The sequence below is a fragment of the Stomoxys calcitrans genome, chromosome 4 (assembly GCF_963082655.1).
Source record: "Stomoxys calcitrans chromosome 4, idStoCalc2.1, whole genome shotgun sequence".
Lineage (NCBI taxonomy): Eukaryota > Metazoa > Arthropoda > Insecta > Diptera > Muscidae > Stomoxys > Stomoxys calcitrans.
In genome coordinates, this window is record NC_081555.1 from 72378755 (window position 1) to 72396616 (window position 17862).

A 17862-nucleotide genomic window follows, 5' to 3' on the forward strand; every position below is an offset into this window, starting at 1 on the left:
GCTAAGCGCCTGAAGAAGAAAAACATTTAGACAACTGTTTCCAAGAGTACAGGCTCTGTGTCTCCTACTCCTGGAGTAATTTAAATCCAGCCGTCAGAAGGACGTTTAGTGCCGCAAAAGCGGCTTTACAAAGGAAATTTTTCAGCAGAAACCGCCAGGAGTTCATCCTCACAAGATTCGTTCGATCTTGCCATGATGAGTTTTCGTACGCATCCAGGGGCAGTTGTGAATACAGTGGAACAATTCTTCTCAGGACACAAGACGATTCCTCCTTAGATACTGTGGACGATTCCTCTTTATATACTTCACTAGCTGCTGCTGTTGAGTTCAGCCCTTCCCCGCCGGCGCACACCTTGAGTCCAATCAAACCGAACGACGCACCCGCACAGGGCTTTTAGGGTCCAGTCTCGTCGACTTGGCTTCCAGTTTTGATCGTGACAGGGTGATTCTCAGTCTTCTGCAATCCGCCAGACTTTCGAAATGTGGTCAAAAGTTCCTCAGACAAGTGTTTAGCAGCAACTGCTGAGTCGTCTCCTGATTCGCCAACATTCCGTAGAATAGAAGGAAGTTCTTCCTTCTCGATTAAATCCAGTGTTGCGCCTGGCCAGATCTGGCCAATCTTTCTTAGGACGCAACGATACATTTCAACTGGGCGTTGATTCCTGAAAGCAATTCGTTTGTATTGTATCGGCCCCGATATCAGCCTTGGACCTATATTACTATTGTTCGCATCAATTCTTTTGGGCATGGGATGCCCTCCAGGTGACCGCAGCCGTATGGCGGTGCCGTTCCCGAAACTATGCGCCCGTTCAGCGAATCTCCGAGCTCAATTAAGGGAGTCTCTCCTTATCGGTGAGAGTTTAAAGATCATTCACTCCAAGCCTTTCAATAAACTTGAGAGCGACGCGCCTCTCATTATTCCAATCTCTTAAAGAGTATATTGGTCTGCCAGAGAAAGCCAATGCTTTCTGCATCGACTCGATACCACCACCGTAGCTATTGGGTCTATAAAGCCTACTCCCAGGATCGAGGTCTACCGCTCCACAGGAAATAGATGCATATCGTCAACCACAACACTATCGTAGCTATCCGTAGGTAGTTACTTTCCCGAAAGTAACTACCTACGAATATTACGAGTCAAGAACATTCTTTCTAAGTAAAATAACAAAAACGTCTGCACCACTCAGCGGTTCAAAGAAGAATCCTCGATAATTAAGCTCATCTCGAAAGAGAAATTAGATGCGAATAAGAACAAATTTTGTTTTCATCTATAACAAGTAAAAACGCGCGGATAGCCACCACTATGGATATATGAACATTAGACTATCCCACGCTATGAAGGTATGTTTTTTGTAAATTGAGAAACCCGAACCCCTTATTTTTGTCCTTTTGATCTCATAAAGGAAAATACTAAATATTATGGCGATCGGTTAACGATAATCCCTACGGACACCACGCTCAAAGTTGGAGAAGTACTTTCTAAGCAATCCAGTTCTCAACTGCATGGTATCAATAAGCTAGCATGGTATTAATAAGCAAAGTAAATATTTATGGTTAAACATGAACTTTACCCTCCGTCGCAACTGTGAATATAGTGCAGTGTGCGGTTCGACTCAGAAATTTTTTCTAGCTTTGGCTAAGCTTGATCTTCTGTCCAAGTATCCCTTCTATACCATTTGTTCGGATGAGCTACCACAGTTTTCAACCGATTAGCACGAAATTGGGTATGGAATGTTTTATTACTCATCTAAAATTTTATCAAAATCGGTTCAGATTTGGGTATTGGTCCATATGTGGATTAGCTAGCATATTGACCGATTCCTCGATTTACTGTTTTACGGTTTGTTTTTGATTTTGATCAATTTCAATGTAGACCTCAGGTCCACTCTGTCCTCTAGCTTTTAAACATTTTTGTAGCATGATCTTCCAGATGGTAACACCAAAGCTCCGGCTATCCACGACTGTGCCGCTGGACCTTAAGTAGCATCGCAGGTATTCGATCGGAAATTTTTTTTTCATTCCTTCCAGGTTTCTATTGTCGGCTCGGTCTACCACGATGGTATGAGCTGCTCTTATCCTCTACTCGTTCTAGAATAGTCTCCAATGGCCTAGTTGGCGTGGTCCTAATCGCTCCGACTATGCCAAGACAACATTTTCTTTGAACGTGTTGTATTATCGTTATGTTGCACTTTTTCTTTAACGCAGTCCATCAAACTACTGAGGCGTAAGTAAGTAGTAGTCTAACCACGATCCTGTAGATCTAGTAGACTTCCTTCGGATTCTGGCTCCATTTCGAGCCTACGGCCCATCTGAATAGTGCCCAACATTTATGAGCCTTCTCGGTATACTCCTGAATGTGGCACTTCCAAATCAGTTTCCATTTCAAGATCACTCCGAAGAATTTGACCTTGTTAGATATCGACAGTTAACAACCGTATTAGGTTATTTAGGAGTGGCGATAAAATGCCCCCTGTGATGTGCCCTGGGGGCATTTATATTTATGTCATGCGACCCACAATTTAAACAACTTTTCCTTGGCATGTGGTTTATCCAGACTCTAAGGTCCGATCGGTACTGGTATAAGGATTGGATCAGTGTGTCGGTCCGCACTTTGTTAAATGTGTACGTCTTGGAATCGAAGGATTCTTCAATTTTATACACAACCTCGAGCAGAGCAGTCTCCACCGACCTTCACTTAACATTCGCTGGATATCCTACACTTTATCATGGTATACACAATACATCCATGGTGTTGAGTAGAAGGGGCATAAGGCTTATTGGTAGTATAAGGTTCAGTCCAGAAATTTTGCTCAGGGTCGTCCATTGCTCCTGGATTAAGACAATATGAATCCTGCCCATGTTGATTATCTCCATCAGATTATGTGTAGCTGTTTCACTCCGGTGGAGGTTTATCTGGAAGACCTCAGTTATTTGTCTTCGAGTAAATGGGCTTCTTGGGAGTGGGCCTTATCGTCTGTTCTCTGTTCTTCAGCTGCATTAAGTTTCCTGCAACTGTCACCTGGTTTTTCGAAAACTGAAAGAGTCGATGATGGTTTCATCGCATGAGCCTCCCTTTTTAAGACTTGTAGCTTTGCTTATCTTAGTTTACCTAGTATTGGGGAAGCCGGTGATGGCTGCTTACTAAAATTTTGCTGAATCATGTTTTATATCCGTTCCGTCAGTCAAAAGTTAATTTAATATGCAATGTGTTCACAAATAAACCCACAATTTCATATTGTAATATATGTCCAATAACTCATAAACCGGTACAGATATTCTAGATTTAATCTATATATTTATCTACCTATCAAACTTTTTAAAAAGAATCAAGCAGATCGGCTCATAAGTGACCCTTTGGCAAGCAATTCAAAATTTGACATGCTCGAGGTGACCAATTTATGAGCCCCATGGATCAGCCCCTGGACTTCACTAAGGATAACACCTCAATAAGGAGTATGTTAAGTTATTCTATCCGTTCAAAAGTTCTAACTTATTTTCATGATTTTTCGATTTGGCAACATTGTGGACTGTTTTATCGAACAATTGATGCGTAAACATTAACAAGTAAAACGTTTTAAGTTCGGCCGTGTCGAACTTTGGAAACCAAGGATAAATCTACCATCCTCTTCTACAACAACTCCACTACCATATCCATAGAAATGTGCAAATGGAGCTGGATCATCTATTTGGATCGGATGTCGGGAAGCTTAAACAACTCTCAGTTTAAAATTTCACAAAATCGGATAATAAACGCAGCTTTTATGGGCTTCAGGCCCTTAATCGGCAGATCGGTCTATTTGGCAGTTTTATCTAAATATAATACGACCTGAGCCATATTTGGATCGGATATTGGAAAGCTTTAAACAACTCACAATTTCAAATTTCAGCGAAATCGGGTAAAAAAAAAAGATTTTATGGGCTTTAGACCCTTTATCCGCAGATCGGTCTTTATGGCAGCTATATCCAAATATTGTCCGATTTGGTCCGTTGAAGAACATAACCTGCATGCAGCAAAAAGACGTATCTGTGCCAAATTTTAGTTCAATATCTCAATTTTTGAAGGCAGTGGAGCGATTACAACAGACGGACGGACAGACCCACGATCATCGTTAAATCGCCTTAGAATTTTACGATGATCCGAAATAAAACAATAATTTATAAGGTCTGGAATGAATATTTCGATGTGTTTCAAACGGAATAATTATATTAATGGGGGGTATATTCACTCCTATGGTGGTGGGTATAAAAAAAATAAAAAATCTGATTTTACAAGTTTTTAGATTTTCAAACTATAATAAATTTTATTCGAAAATCTCCGAAACCAAAAGAGAGATTGTAGACCTCAAGCGTAATTTTATGTAGGGATTTTTGAGCACTATACAGTCGTACCACAAATGAAGATTTGCTGTCCGAATAAAATTTCCCAACGTAGTGGTAACCAGCATTAAAGGCCTGCCAAAAGGACTCTGGGCCACTTAGGAACCACTTTTTTTAGATAAGTAAAACGTTTTGATCCGGTGGGACGTACGGCTTATATATTTATTAAGTTATGATCATTAAAAACAATGGCGAATAATATTCCTTTCAGCTGGTGGGAACAGGAAAGGCAACTAAAACTAGTTTCTTCCGTACAAATAAACTTCTATCTTTTTTAGAAAATAACTAACACAATGGACCATAATCGTTGGCAATGATAACTTGTATATGAATGCATTTTAGAACAATTTGTTCTAGACACGCGCTAATTAATATTCAAAAAATCTGTTCAGCACTGCTTTATAACTTGTTCATTCCATAGTACTCGTTCAAAAAAAAAAAAAAAAAAAAAAAAAAAGAATATATATATGTGTATGTATGTCAAGATCGATTATATTAATAGGACTACTGCAATTTAACGATTTGAAAAGTCAAATGCAAAGTAGGAAATACTTTCTAGAATTATTGTCAGTAAGGCTTAAAATAATGATAGTAAATCTAAAAACACAATAAAACGAAGAAAATGCTAGCGAATTGAGGTTAGCTTAGGTTCGGTCAATCTCTCCTGTTTTCAACATTAAGGATAACGGACTAAAGAGACAAAAATATTGTTTTTGAAATAAAAATGTCCTTTTTGCTCCTATAATGCACGATGTATACGACATGGCGATTCAAGCGGAGAATATCGCGCTAAGCCATTAAGCTTGCAATTCAACTGGATGAACATAGGGATAGTCATGTAAGGGTAACCCTGTCACATATTGTATCATAGATAAATTATATATACATAAAGAATTTGAACTTCGAACATAGACTGGTTGGTAGCGCTTGTGAATATAGATAAATGAAAATTATCTAAAAACATGTCGCAAGCAGAATTCTGCTCTTAATGGCATGCCGTTTACGTCGTTTGCATTTTCTAAATATGTATTGTTTACTTTCCCGCAAAGGAAACTGCATTACGCTATAGTTTCCTTCACGCGAAAGAAAATAATGCATATTTATAAAATGCAAACGACGCAAAACTGCATGCCATTGAGAGCAGAATTCTGCTTGCGGCATGTCTTTGAATAATTCTCATTTATCTACATTCAAAAGCGCCACAAACCAGTCTATGTGGGAAGTTCAAATTCTTTATTATTTTTATATTATTTATCTATGCAATTCCTCCATTTCAGATGTAGTGTTGCCTCTTTGGTACATTCCTACCAAAATTGGTAGGATTTTTATTGTCTTGATAGGTTGGTGGGATGCCACTATGGACATACACCTAAGCCAGTAATCAGCTTGTTGTGCGCTGTAAATACAAAAAAAAGTAACCTCGAAAAAGAAAATCTAAGTTAGGAATTCCGTGCTACGTACAAAATCCTTAATTGTTTTCCATGCAATTCCCCTAAGTTGGTTCATGTTTGGTATAGTGTCCCCACCTTAGTGCCAGTATCTGTTAGATGCGAAAGCCGGGCAATGACAAAGGAAATGTTCCAACGTCTCATCATCTTCCTCGCATGCCCTACACATGCTATCACTTGCCGCAACAATTTTACATAAGTGAGCTCGTAGTCCTATGTGCCCCGTCATGATACCAATAGCTATACTGACCTTCTCCTTAGCTTTGATCCATCCATGAAACATAATCTTCCAGATGGCAATACTAGGGTTCCGTCAATCCAAGACTGTGCCGCTAGCAGCAGTGCCTCGCACTCGACCTCAAGGTTCATCTCAGGTAGGTGATCAGAAACCTCCTCCCTTCCTTCCTGGTTTCCTATTGTCGCCACGATTATACCGCGATGGTATGAGCTGCTCCCATCCTCAATTCATTCTCCCATCGCCTAAAGTCTCATAGCCGCAGTGGCTGCCTCACACTTAATCCGTATGTAAATGGGTAGGATATCTAGAATAGTCTCCAGTGTCCTAGTGGGAGTGGTACTCATCTCTGCGCTTATGCCAAGACAACATATTCTCTGAACCTGTTGTATGGTCCTTATGTTGCGCTTTTTTTCCATAGCAGTCTACCAAACTACTGAGGCGTAAGTAAGTATTGGTCTAATCACGATCCTGTAGAGCCAGTGGTCTATCATAGGATTCAGGCCCCATTTCGAGCCTACGGCCCGTCTACATAGTGCCCATCATCTGTGAGCTTTCTCAGTACGCTCCTGAATGTGACACTTCCAATTCAGTTTCCTGTCCAAGATCACACCTAAGTATTTGACATTGTCAGATATGGAAATCGTCTTATTGAGGAAATGTGGTGCGTTAAATTGGCCCACCTTCGTCTTCCTCGTGAACAGGCATATTTCAGTCTTCTCTGGGTTAACATTGAGACCTCCTTATCCAGTCATATGCCATATGCAAGACCCTTTCGGTCCTTCTGCATAGCCGGTTCGGATCCTTACCCCTTAGAAGTATTATAACATCGTCCGCGTAGCAGACAGGTTCAAATCCCTCCTCAGTCAGCGATAAAATGCCCACTCCACACCATTATGCAGGTAAGACCAGGGCCAGGGCGCTGGAGATTTTCCCAGCTGCTGCTACCGAAGCACCTTCCCAGTTTCATCTTTGGCCTCCTCCATTGTTCCTCCAAGTCTTCCCGTCGTTTTTTCATGGATTTATATGTAACTCAGATCTCATCTGTAACTAAATTCAGAATTTTCTCTTCGAAGCGAGTTTTCATTACAAATTTCTTTAAAAAAGACATTTCACAGTAACGTTGGCTCATTTTCTAAACCAAATTTCGATAAGTATGCATACATTCAGACATTTGAGAATCATAACGCTTTTATTGCACATATTGGGGTAAAATACGAGTACTATGCATTTAGTCAAATACAAATAGACAACAGTTGTTTTGCATTATTGAGAGACACATATTTTATTGTTCACAATTGCCAAACAAATAATTAAATAAATTGCTAATGTGTCATTCATTCATCGCCAATAAAGCTAAGCGATTGCTTAAACAATTAAACGTAGCCGTTGAACTGCAGCGTTTCAAAAACAATGCATACATATGTATGTGCAAATAAAAACATTGAATGTCGCCACAATTATGTATAAATTTGTTTTAAAATCTTTGCTGTGGATTTTGTTTAATAACGCAACTATTTATCTGATTGAAATATTGACGCTTCGCTTTTCATAAATTAAGAAATTGCATTTCAATAAAATCTGATGAATTCAATACATAGTGAACAAGGCATGTGATTTATTGATGCTTCAATGACAACAACCATTTCGAGAAGACTTCATTAAAAAAATACATCAAATGGTCCTCTGTGCTGGGTAGAAACGTACCCATATGTACATAAATAATTTTTATGGTGAAGTGAACGCGTATTCAAACTCCAACTCAAGCACTTGAACTACAATCACAAGTGCTTATCCGCACTAAAAGGTAAATGAACTCCTAAATGGCTAAATGTGAATATGACGATGTTTGAATGGGTAAATAACATTTATGTAGTGTTAAAAATCAACATTAAACCATGAAAACTAGATCTAGATCATCAACCAAACCTTTGGATATTGGGTTAATTGTTTTTTTTTTGTTTTTAATTGAAATGTTTAACAGATTAGCAGCATTCTATTACAGATTTTAACTTGGATTTCCTAAATCAAAACAAAACAAAAATCACACTGAGAATTTTTTAGAATCTGAATTCGAGCCTTCCATATTTTTTTCAATTTTCATTTTCTAATTTGAATACAAAACGGTCCATAAGATTTTTATATTCTTGATTTAAAGTAATGTCGGTTTGCCGGTATGTCGCAAATAAAATATAATTAGAACGCATAGCGCCAACTAAACAAAAATCAGACAGAGAATTTTGTAGAATCTTAAAACAATATGGAAGGCCCGAGTTAAGATCAGGGTTAAGATCAGGGTTAAGATCATTAAATTTAACAATCTATGTTTGTTTCTCTTTCGAGACGAGCTCAACTATTGGAGATGCAAATGGTAAAGGAAAGCCAAAGATAGCAACACACACCAACCACTATGGGACGCGTTTCGTCTTTGGTTAGAAGACTTTTCGACCATATTAGGTGTGATGGCTTCAAGGGCCGTGAGTTGGTATGTTGTATTTAAATCGTATTAATAGCGAAAATGCATCTATGATACAATTACCACATTAACCAAGCTCGACAACCCTGCTTATTAGCTGTACTTTTTCAAATGTATATATTTTTGTGTAATGACAGATATTCTGTCTGTGGCAAATTACACTTCTTCCGTACTACACATGGTTTTGTGCACAACGGCATTGGCTCTCGCTGTTGTTCCGTGTGCCAAGGTTCGAATCCTGGCCGGGCTCTGCCGAAATTTTCATTTTTCAAGTTTTTTGCCTGTTAGGGCGAAGATCATTAAATTTTACATTTGCATCTCCGATCATTGAGCTCGTCTCGAAAGAGAAACAAACAAAGATAGTAAAATTTAATTATCATCGCCCTAACTGGCAAAAAACTTAAAAAATGAAAAATTCAGCAGAGCCCGGCCAGGATTCGAACCTGGGCACGCGGTTCTTTTTAATTTTAAAATAGATTATGCACATTAAAAAGGCTACCAAATTTAATTTACTACTGTAACACAATTCTAACTCAAATTTTTACCAATTAAAAACAGATCTAAGTTGGTAATTCAAACTCTTCCGGAATTGATTTATTTCGATGTTATGATAAACAATAATATTAAAAGCCTTCCCTGTAGATCTAATGATTTTTGTTACCCTCTCCCTCTCTCTAGTAGGAGAGGCACAAGAGAATAATTATTGGTCCTTTAAACGAATAATGGTTTGCGGCTATTGAAACACTTTTGCCATTCAAGAGATTTTAGTTTTACTTTTAGGCGAAGTTTCTATAGGGTTTACTATAAACAAAGTTAGCTACATTCAATAATGCTATGTCTATGGCTAACGTTTGATATGTTGGAGTGAAACGTTAGATAGTTACAATGAAATAAAAATTTCCTAATAAAAAGTATTTTGTTTCTCGTAAAAATGTCTCAAACATTTTATTGTTTTGCGTGTAGTTGCATGAACTTTTTACCCTATATCCTGTCCATCAAAAAAGGATTTTCGGTCAAATTTAATAAAATTTGAAGGAGAAATTGGGCACGTCATTTAAAATATCTTTAAATAATATTTCCTTGATATTTTCAGTTTGTTGGAAATAAATGGCATTTAAAATCAATTTTAGAAATCGGGAAAATATACTGTTGAAATCATTTATAGGATGTAGTGTTTATGGACATTTGTCTTAAATCTCTGTCATAGTGGGTGGGAAAAACATTTGCCGGAATTTGATTCCACATACGAAAGGTTCGGGCGAAATAACAATTCTCTCTATAATGGATTGTCCGGTCCGCTGGGCAATCAATTATAAACGGGTGTGAGTTCCTGGAAAGTCTAGTATCTCAAACATTACTACATCAGGAATAAGAAGACGAATATCAGACGAAATACATGTTTAGCCCAACGGACATCACTTTGTATTTTCATGCCCAGAACACCAAGAGCTTCTGATTGCTCAACCGTTGATAGACAAAGAAGATCGTAATGGGTCAGCGAATCGTTTGTGTGACAACAAACAGCACTGAGTCTTCCGTGCATTAAATTCTACTCGATTCATTCGATCCCACTCAGAAATGGCCAGCAAATCCTAGCAGAGTGTATCGTCCATAACCCGCCTTTTGTCCTCAATCCCTCGAAGATTCGGCCTATGATCGAATGAGTACAAATGACAGAGCTTACTGTCATCCGCAAATGAGTAGATCGGATTCGATGTCTGACTCAACAGATCGTTGATGAAAATAAGAAAAAGAGAATGACAGAGCCCTGGGGAACACCTGCGGTCAATATATGCCCGTTGGATGAGAACCCATCTATCACGACTCGTATAGTGCGATATCTGAGAAAGCTCGAAATATATCGAACGAAGCCATTACCGACAACAAATGCGACAAGCTTTGATAGTAGTGCACCGTGCCAGACCCTAACAAATGCCTTGGAGATATCCAGAGCCAGAACTTAACTCCCACCAATCTAATGGATTGAGCGACTCCAACGTTCCGACAGAAATGTCATGAGGTCTCCCGTAGAGCGATTTCTGCGGAATCAAACTATAAAACTAAGATATCCGCACATAATGATCTAATCGGTCTATAAATAGTGTTTTGGCAAGCAATACCAAGTTTAGCTCTTGTTTTATGACCTAATGTCACTCCTCTGTCCAGGAAGGAAAATGACATTTTTGCATAAAAAATTGGAAGTTCTTTTTTTACAGTTAGACAAAGATTGTGAGATTTTATCTATTATCAACAGAAGTGAGGAGAGAGAAAAATTCGGAAAAGCAAAATTCTTTATAATACTCAAAAATTTTTCTATCCTTCAAAGTAAATAAATCAATAAAAACAAGTAAAAAGGCGTTAAGTTCGGCCGGGCCGAACTTTGGATACCCACTACCTCCGGTATATATGTAAATCAAATATGCAAATTTTGCCCATGAACATTCCACTAAGGAACAGGGGCAAACTTCTCACATATCAATGAGTGAAGCCCGATTCAAGTTTAAGATCAATGATAAGGGGCCTACTTTTTTTAGCCGAGTCCAAACGGCGTGCCGCAGTGCGACACAAGTTTTACAAGGTACGTCACATATGTTGCCAGCATTAGGAGGGGAAAAGCACCGCTGAAAATTTTTTCTGATGGTCTCGCCAGGATTTGAACCCAGGCGTTCAGCGTCATAGGCGGACATGCTAACCTCTGCGCTACGGTGGCCTCCTATATATATATATATATATATATATATGTAAATCACATTTCGTCATAATCCGATGAAAAATGCATAATTTATGACCCGTACCTAGCTATATCGAAATATGGTCCGATTTGGACCAAACTCAGCACAGACATTCAGTGATCTGATAAGAAGTTATTGTTCAATTTCGTAGAAAAATATATTGGTCTTTTTGGTAGCCATATTCGAACATAGACCGATCTGAACTATATACAACACGGATGTCGAAAATCCTAAAATAAGTCACTGTGTCAAATTTCAGCGAACCCGGATTATAAATGCGCCTTTTATGGGGCCAAGACTTTAAATCGAGAGATCGGTTGATAAATCCAAGTCTAAACCGATCCGACCGATAATACAATAAATGCGCCTTTTATGGGCCCAAAACCTTATCTCAAGAGATCTGTCTATATGACAGCTGTATTCAAATCTGGACCAATCTGGACAAAATTGCAGAATGATGTCGAAGGCCCTAACACAACTCATTGTCCCAAATTTCGCCAAAATCGGACAAAAAAATGGCCACCGTGAGGCAGAGATTTGATTGCCCGCCTATGACGGCGTGAACATCAGAAACATTTTCTGCGATGGTAATCTAGTGTTGGCTACATTTGTGAGATATCCTGCCATATTAAAAGTTCTCTACCAAGTGGTGTCGCTATACTGCACGCCGTTCGCACTCGACACAAAGAAGGGGCCCCTTATCAGCAACCATAAAATTCGGACTGCGCTCATTGATATGAGAGAAGTATTGTTTGTTCCTTGATGGAATGTTCATGGAAAATTTACTATTAAACTCCCTTATATGTAAGTAAATTACATAAAATTTAAACATATAGTTATATATGTAAGTGCCTCCAACATTAATGACGACTAAGTTGCAAATAGCTCTTGCTTTTGATAAAACCGGCATAGAGACCAAATTATGGATATGAAGTTGTAATAAAGCTTGCGGCAGATTTATATTGGAGGGAATCAAAAAATTTTGCTTAGTTAATCTAAGCCCTTTTGCTTGTTCATTCTGCCTTTTTTTTTGAGCATCTGAATGGCGTAGTTCTTACCCGAGTTTGCGGGGAATTTTGCATGTTGGGTTCAAATAAACCTGCTTAATATTGTCCGAATATTTTCATAACCAAAAAAGAAAATAATAATAAAAATTGTATAGCAAAAACGTATTCTATATAAACATTTAAGAAAATTCTCCGAAGAAATTGTGGGTCTATCAACCCTTAACCCGGATTTTCTTAGGGCTCTCGATATTACGCTGAATTTCGTAGAAATCGGTTCAGATTTTAATATATCTTTCATATATGTTTCGCCTGATTTTCACTTGTGTAGCCACTTATACACCACTCTTACAATCTTTTTACATAACGCTTTCCTCTACAACTACCATTATATTTAGGAGTTTGGATTGAATCGATTCATATCTAAACATAGCTCCCATATATATATTTGTCCGATTTGGACATATATTCCAATTATGAGGTCATTTGTGAACCGATTAGCTCGAAATTTGGCAGGAAGGATTTTTTATGACTCTCTACATTACTGGTGAATTTCGTAGAAAACGGTTCAGATTTAGATATACCTCCCATATATATTTGTTCAATTTTCACTTCTGTAGCCGCTTAATCACCAATCTTAAAAATTTTTTGCATAAAGTTTTTCTTGTCGACTACCGTAATATCTAAATCGGTAAAGCTTTGTACGTATGTCGTCCGATTAGGAATAATTTGTAATATAGTCGGCACCGCCCGACTTTTACCTTTCCTTATTGGTTTTGTAGTAATTGAATAATATTTCTATCGATTGTTGAACGCTAGTCGTGAGATTACCACTTTTTGCTGTCATGTCACTTTGATTATGTTAACACTTTAAGGAACTTCGTCTGTGGTAAACGATGGCCCTATTACGCCAAAACTCAAAAAAGGTTTTTAGCCAAAAATGTTTTGTAATTTTGTTGTATTGTATCGGCTATAGGTCCATTAAAACACAAATATTTAAGGTTTTTTTCTTTTATTTTTCTCCAATATTTCGGTAGACTCCGTCTACCATTTTCAAGGCTAGTTGTATTTAAATAAAAAAACAGAAAAACACAAATTTTAGTAAAAACGAATCACACAATAAAAACAGAAAAACAATAATTTTTAAGAAACTTTAATTCCTATTACATTTAATGAGTTGTTACACGAACTATTGTCTGTTGGCAACTAAATGTTCTCTTCTGCTGTGCTTGTTGACTGTGTGGCGGTATACCTTCGCGCAGCTTTCTATATCTTTCTTGAAATTCATTCTCTCGTCAGGCGGTAAGTCGATGATATGCAACATCTCGAGAGTGAATCTTCGTCTGTAATTATTCTCTTGAGCTAAGATGTCCACATCGTTGAGGTTTGGCTTATGACCAGTCAATGCACAGTGGGCTGCTAGTGCAGTTTTCTGCTCGATTGGTCTATTATTGGCTTTTTGGTCAGATTTATGTGCAGATAACCTAGTTTTCAATTTCGTCATGGTAGTGCCAATATATGCCATCGGGCATATATTGGACTTGTCGCCGTTACATCTAATTTTATATACCACGTTTGATTTTTCCTCATTTTTAATTTTACATTTTGTCTTGCTGAATAATTCATTCACAGTTTTGCCTGTTTTTAATGCGAGATGGTATTTGTCCTTGTCGTATAGATTTGATTTGCCAAATCTTTCGGAGAATCCTTGTATGTATGTTAGCGATTTATAAATTTTTCCTTTTGTAGGCTGCTCTCCGTCTATGATTTTTCCAAGACGTTCCTTGGCCTTGCCTAATAGTGAATTAATTGTCCAATTAGGGAAGTCGTTGGCTCTAAGAATTGCCTTTATTTTCCTCTCATTGTCAGGATGAAAGTCTGGATCACTAATGCTAAATACTCTTCTTATAAAATTCGTTGCTGTGTTTGTTATTACTCTCTTGTGGTGTTTAGAGTAAAAATTGATTAATCTTCCGGAAGCCGTCGATTTTTGATACCAATCTATTTTTAGCTGGTTGCCATGTCTATAAACTACCGAGTCCAAATAAGGTAGTTTGCCATCATATTCTTCTTCCTTCGTAAATTGGATGTAGTTGTTGAAGGAGTTCAGAGTCTTCAGCGTCTCTGCCACGTCTGATTTCTTCAAAATCGCGAAAATGTCGTCTACATATTTTGTCAATATCTTAGGTTTTCTTATTTTGTCAAATGTGTTATTGAGAAGTTCCTCCATTACGATGTCAGCAATAATGGGTGAAGCGGGTGATCCCATTGGCATTCCTCTAAGCTGTTCATACAACTTGTCATCGTATTTAAAATATCTGCTGTCCTTAATGCAGAATGTTAGAATTTCCTTGAAAATTTCCCTTGGAATATTGGTATATTTTTCAATCTCGTCCCATTTATTCTCAATTGTCTGGAGTGCTAAATTTATTGGAATACTTGGGAACAAGGACACCACGTCAAAAGATACTAAAACTTCGTCATTTTCTATGGTCATGTTCTTTATCTTAGCTTTAAAGTCCACTGCGTCTTTCACATTATATTTGGAATCCTTGGTGATATTTTTCAAAATATTCACTATGTACCTACATAGATGATAGGACGGCGCGTTTATTGATGAACATATTGGTCTCAACGGTGTACCTTCTTTATGGATCTTTGGGAGTCCATATATTCGAGGGGCCAATGCGGTCTTGCTGGTCAATTTATTCTTCTCCTGGATGCTGATAAGATTCAAGTTGTGAAGTTTATCCACCAATTTGTTGTTCCTTGTCTGTAGCCTAGATGTTGGGTCAATCTTTAAGCGCCTATACATACACATATCGTGTATTATTGCCTTCATTTTTTGCTCGTAGTCATCTTTGTACAAAGCCACTGTCTTTCCTCCCTTGTCTGCCGTTAAAATTAATAAATCCTCATTCTCCTTTAAATATTTTCTCGTTTGAGACACTGTGTCCACCACATATTTGTCTCTCATGCTCATCTTTGACTTTCGTAAGTGATCGTCTATCAATGTTGTAAGCTTGGTTCTTCCCATCTCCTGTTCCTCTCTATTCTCTATAGTTTGTACACACTCCTCTCCCTCTGCAATGACTTGCAAGAGTGGAAAGTTCTTGTTGGTGTGTGGGAGAGCGTGTTTCGGACCTAAAGAGAGAATCCATTGTACGTTCGTTGGTATCTCTCGCTCTGTTTTATTCACAAACCACACGTCGTTGCGTCTAATGTTGAGGGCCTTGTCTTGTCGTTGTGTGAGTGCCTGTAGTTTCTTTATGTGTGTTGTCTTGCTCTTGCTAACATTGCCCTTGTAGAGAGTAAGCTCACTGTCGAGGTATTGTAGGAAATCATCTTGAGTCAGTAGTTCTCCTAGCTTAGTCTTTGTATTCTCTACTTTCTCTTTAAAAGAGTGGATTTGCTTGTGTTTGTATTGTATTAGAAGTTTTAATACTTTCGTGTGAAAGTTGTGAATGTACCTGTGTAATGTTTTCTCAATATTTGGCGGGATTTTCTTGGTTTTGTGTGTTTGGAAGATGTTGTTAGTGTGTTTGGTTGCATTGATTATGAAGTTTGGTATGATGCCTGTTCTCTTACATTTTATTAAAAATGTTACAGATGTTTTGAGCTTGGCTATTTGTTTTTGGTGTTTCGAATATTGCTGGGCCGTTCTGTATGTGTGCTCATTGTACTTTTGTTTGATGTTTTTGTATATTGTCATCTTATTTGTTTTTATATTACGGCGTGCCTCCCGTTGATGTATACTCTGTTAGGGTATTGTTGACCTGGTTTAAAATTCTTGTAATTTTGTTGTATTGTATCGGCTATAGGTCCATTAAAACACAAATATTTAAGGTTTTTTTCTTTTATTTTTCTCCAATATTTCGGTAGACTCCGTCTACCATTTTCAAGGCTAGTTGTATTTAAATAAAAAAACAGAAAAACACAAATTTTAGTAAAAACGAATCACACAATAAAAACAGAAAAACAATAATTTTTAAGAAACTTTAATTCCTATTACATTTAATGAGTTGTTACACGAACTATTGTCTGTTGGCAACTAAATGTTCTCTTCTGCTGTGCTTGTTGACTGTGTGGCGGTATACCTTCGCGCAGCTTTCTATATCTTTCTTGAAATTCATTCTCTCGTCAGGCGGTAAGTCGATGATATGCAACATCTCGAGAGTGAATCTTCGTCTGTAATTATTCTCTTGAGCTAAGATGTCCACATCGTTGAGGTTTGGCTTATGACCAGTCAATGCACAGTGGGCTGCTAGTGCAGTTTTCTGCTCGATTGGTCTATTATTGGCTTTTTGGTCAGATTTATGTGCAGATAACCTAGTTTTCAATTTCGTCATGGTAGTGCCAATATATGCCATCGGGCATATATTGGACTTGTCGCCGTTACATCTAATTTTATATACCACGTTTGATTTTTCCTCATTTTTAATTTTACATTTTGTCTTGCTGAATAATTCATTCACAGTTTTGCCTGTTTTTAATGCGAGATGGTATTTGTCCTTGTCGTATAGATTTGATTTGCCAAATCTTTCGGAGAATCCTTGTATGTATGTTAGCGATTTATAAATTTTTCCTTTTGTAGGCTGCTCTCCGTCTATGATTTTTCCAAGACGTTCCTTGGCCTTGCCTAATAGTGAATTAATTGTCCAATTAGGGAAGTCGTTGGCTCTAAGAATTGCCTTTATTTTCCTCTCATTGTCAGGATGAAAGTCTGGATCACTAATGCTAAATACTCTTCTTATAAAATTCGTTGCTGTGTTTGTTATTACTCTCTTGTGGTGTTTAGAGTAAAAATTGATTAATCTTCCGGAAGCCGTCGATTTTTGATACCAATCTATTTTTAGCTGGTTGCCATGTCTATAAACTACCGAGTCCAAATAAGGTAGTTTGCCATCATATTCTTCTTCCTTCGTAAATTGGATGTAGTTGTTGAAGGAGTTCAGAGTCTTCAGCGTCTCTGCCACGTCTGATTTCTTCAAAATCGCGAAAATGTCGTCTACATATTTTGTCAATATCTTATGTTTTCTTATTTTGTCAAATGTGTTATTGAGAAGTTCCTCCATTACGATGTCAGCAATAATGGGTGAAGCGGGTGATCCCATTGGCATTCCTCTAAGCTGTTCATACAACTTGTCATCGTATTTAAAATATCTGCTGTCCTTAATGCAGAATGTTAGAATTTCCTTGAAAATTTCCCTTGGAATATTGGTATATTTTTCAATCTCGTCCCATTTATTCTCAATTGTCTGGAGTGCTAAATTTATTGGAATACTTGGGAACAAGGACACCACGTCAAAAGATACTAAAACTTCGTCATTTTCTATGGTCATGTTCTTTATCTTAGCTTTAAAGTCCACTGCGTCTTTCACATTATATTTGGAATCCTTGGTGATATTTTTCAAAATATTCACTATGTACCTACATAGATGATAGGACGGCGCGTTTATTGATGAACATATTGGTCTCAACGGTGTACCTTCTTTATGGATCTTTGGGAGTCCATATATTCGAGGGGCCAATGCGGTCTTGCTGGTCAATTTATTCTTCTCCTGGATGCTGATAAGATTCAAGTTGTGAA

General features: G+C 37.7%; 1 protein-coding gene across 1 annotated transcript; it reads right to left on the reverse strand.

Annotated features, from left to right (window-relative positions):
• Positions 1–1430: 1430 nt before the first annotated feature.
• On the reverse strand, positions 1431–17003 carry LOC131996953 (uncharacterized). The gene is made up of 3 exons (XM_059367156.1): positions 16285–17003; positions 14743–16176; positions 1431–1517 (listed from the first exon to the last, which is right to left on the reverse strand). The coding sequence occupies exons 2-3, from the start codon at positions 15982–15984 to the stop codon at positions 1431–1433; spliced, it is 1329 nt and encodes a 442-aa protein (XP_059223139.1). The 5' UTR covers positions 15985–16176; positions 16285–17003.
• Between the last annotated feature and the right edge of the window lie 859 nt (positions 17004–17862).

What these genes read in the sequence shown, in the direction of transcription:
- LOC131996953 (XM_059367156.1), bottom strand. Translation starts at nt 15,984, where the DNA reads ATGACAATATACAAAAACATCAAACAAAAGTACAATGAGCACACATAC. An exon ending in TAGAAAATGACGAAGTTTTA is followed by an intron (nt 1,518 to 14,742) that starts GTATCTTTTGAC and finishes ATACCATGCTAG; the next exon opens with CTTATTGATACCATGCAGTT.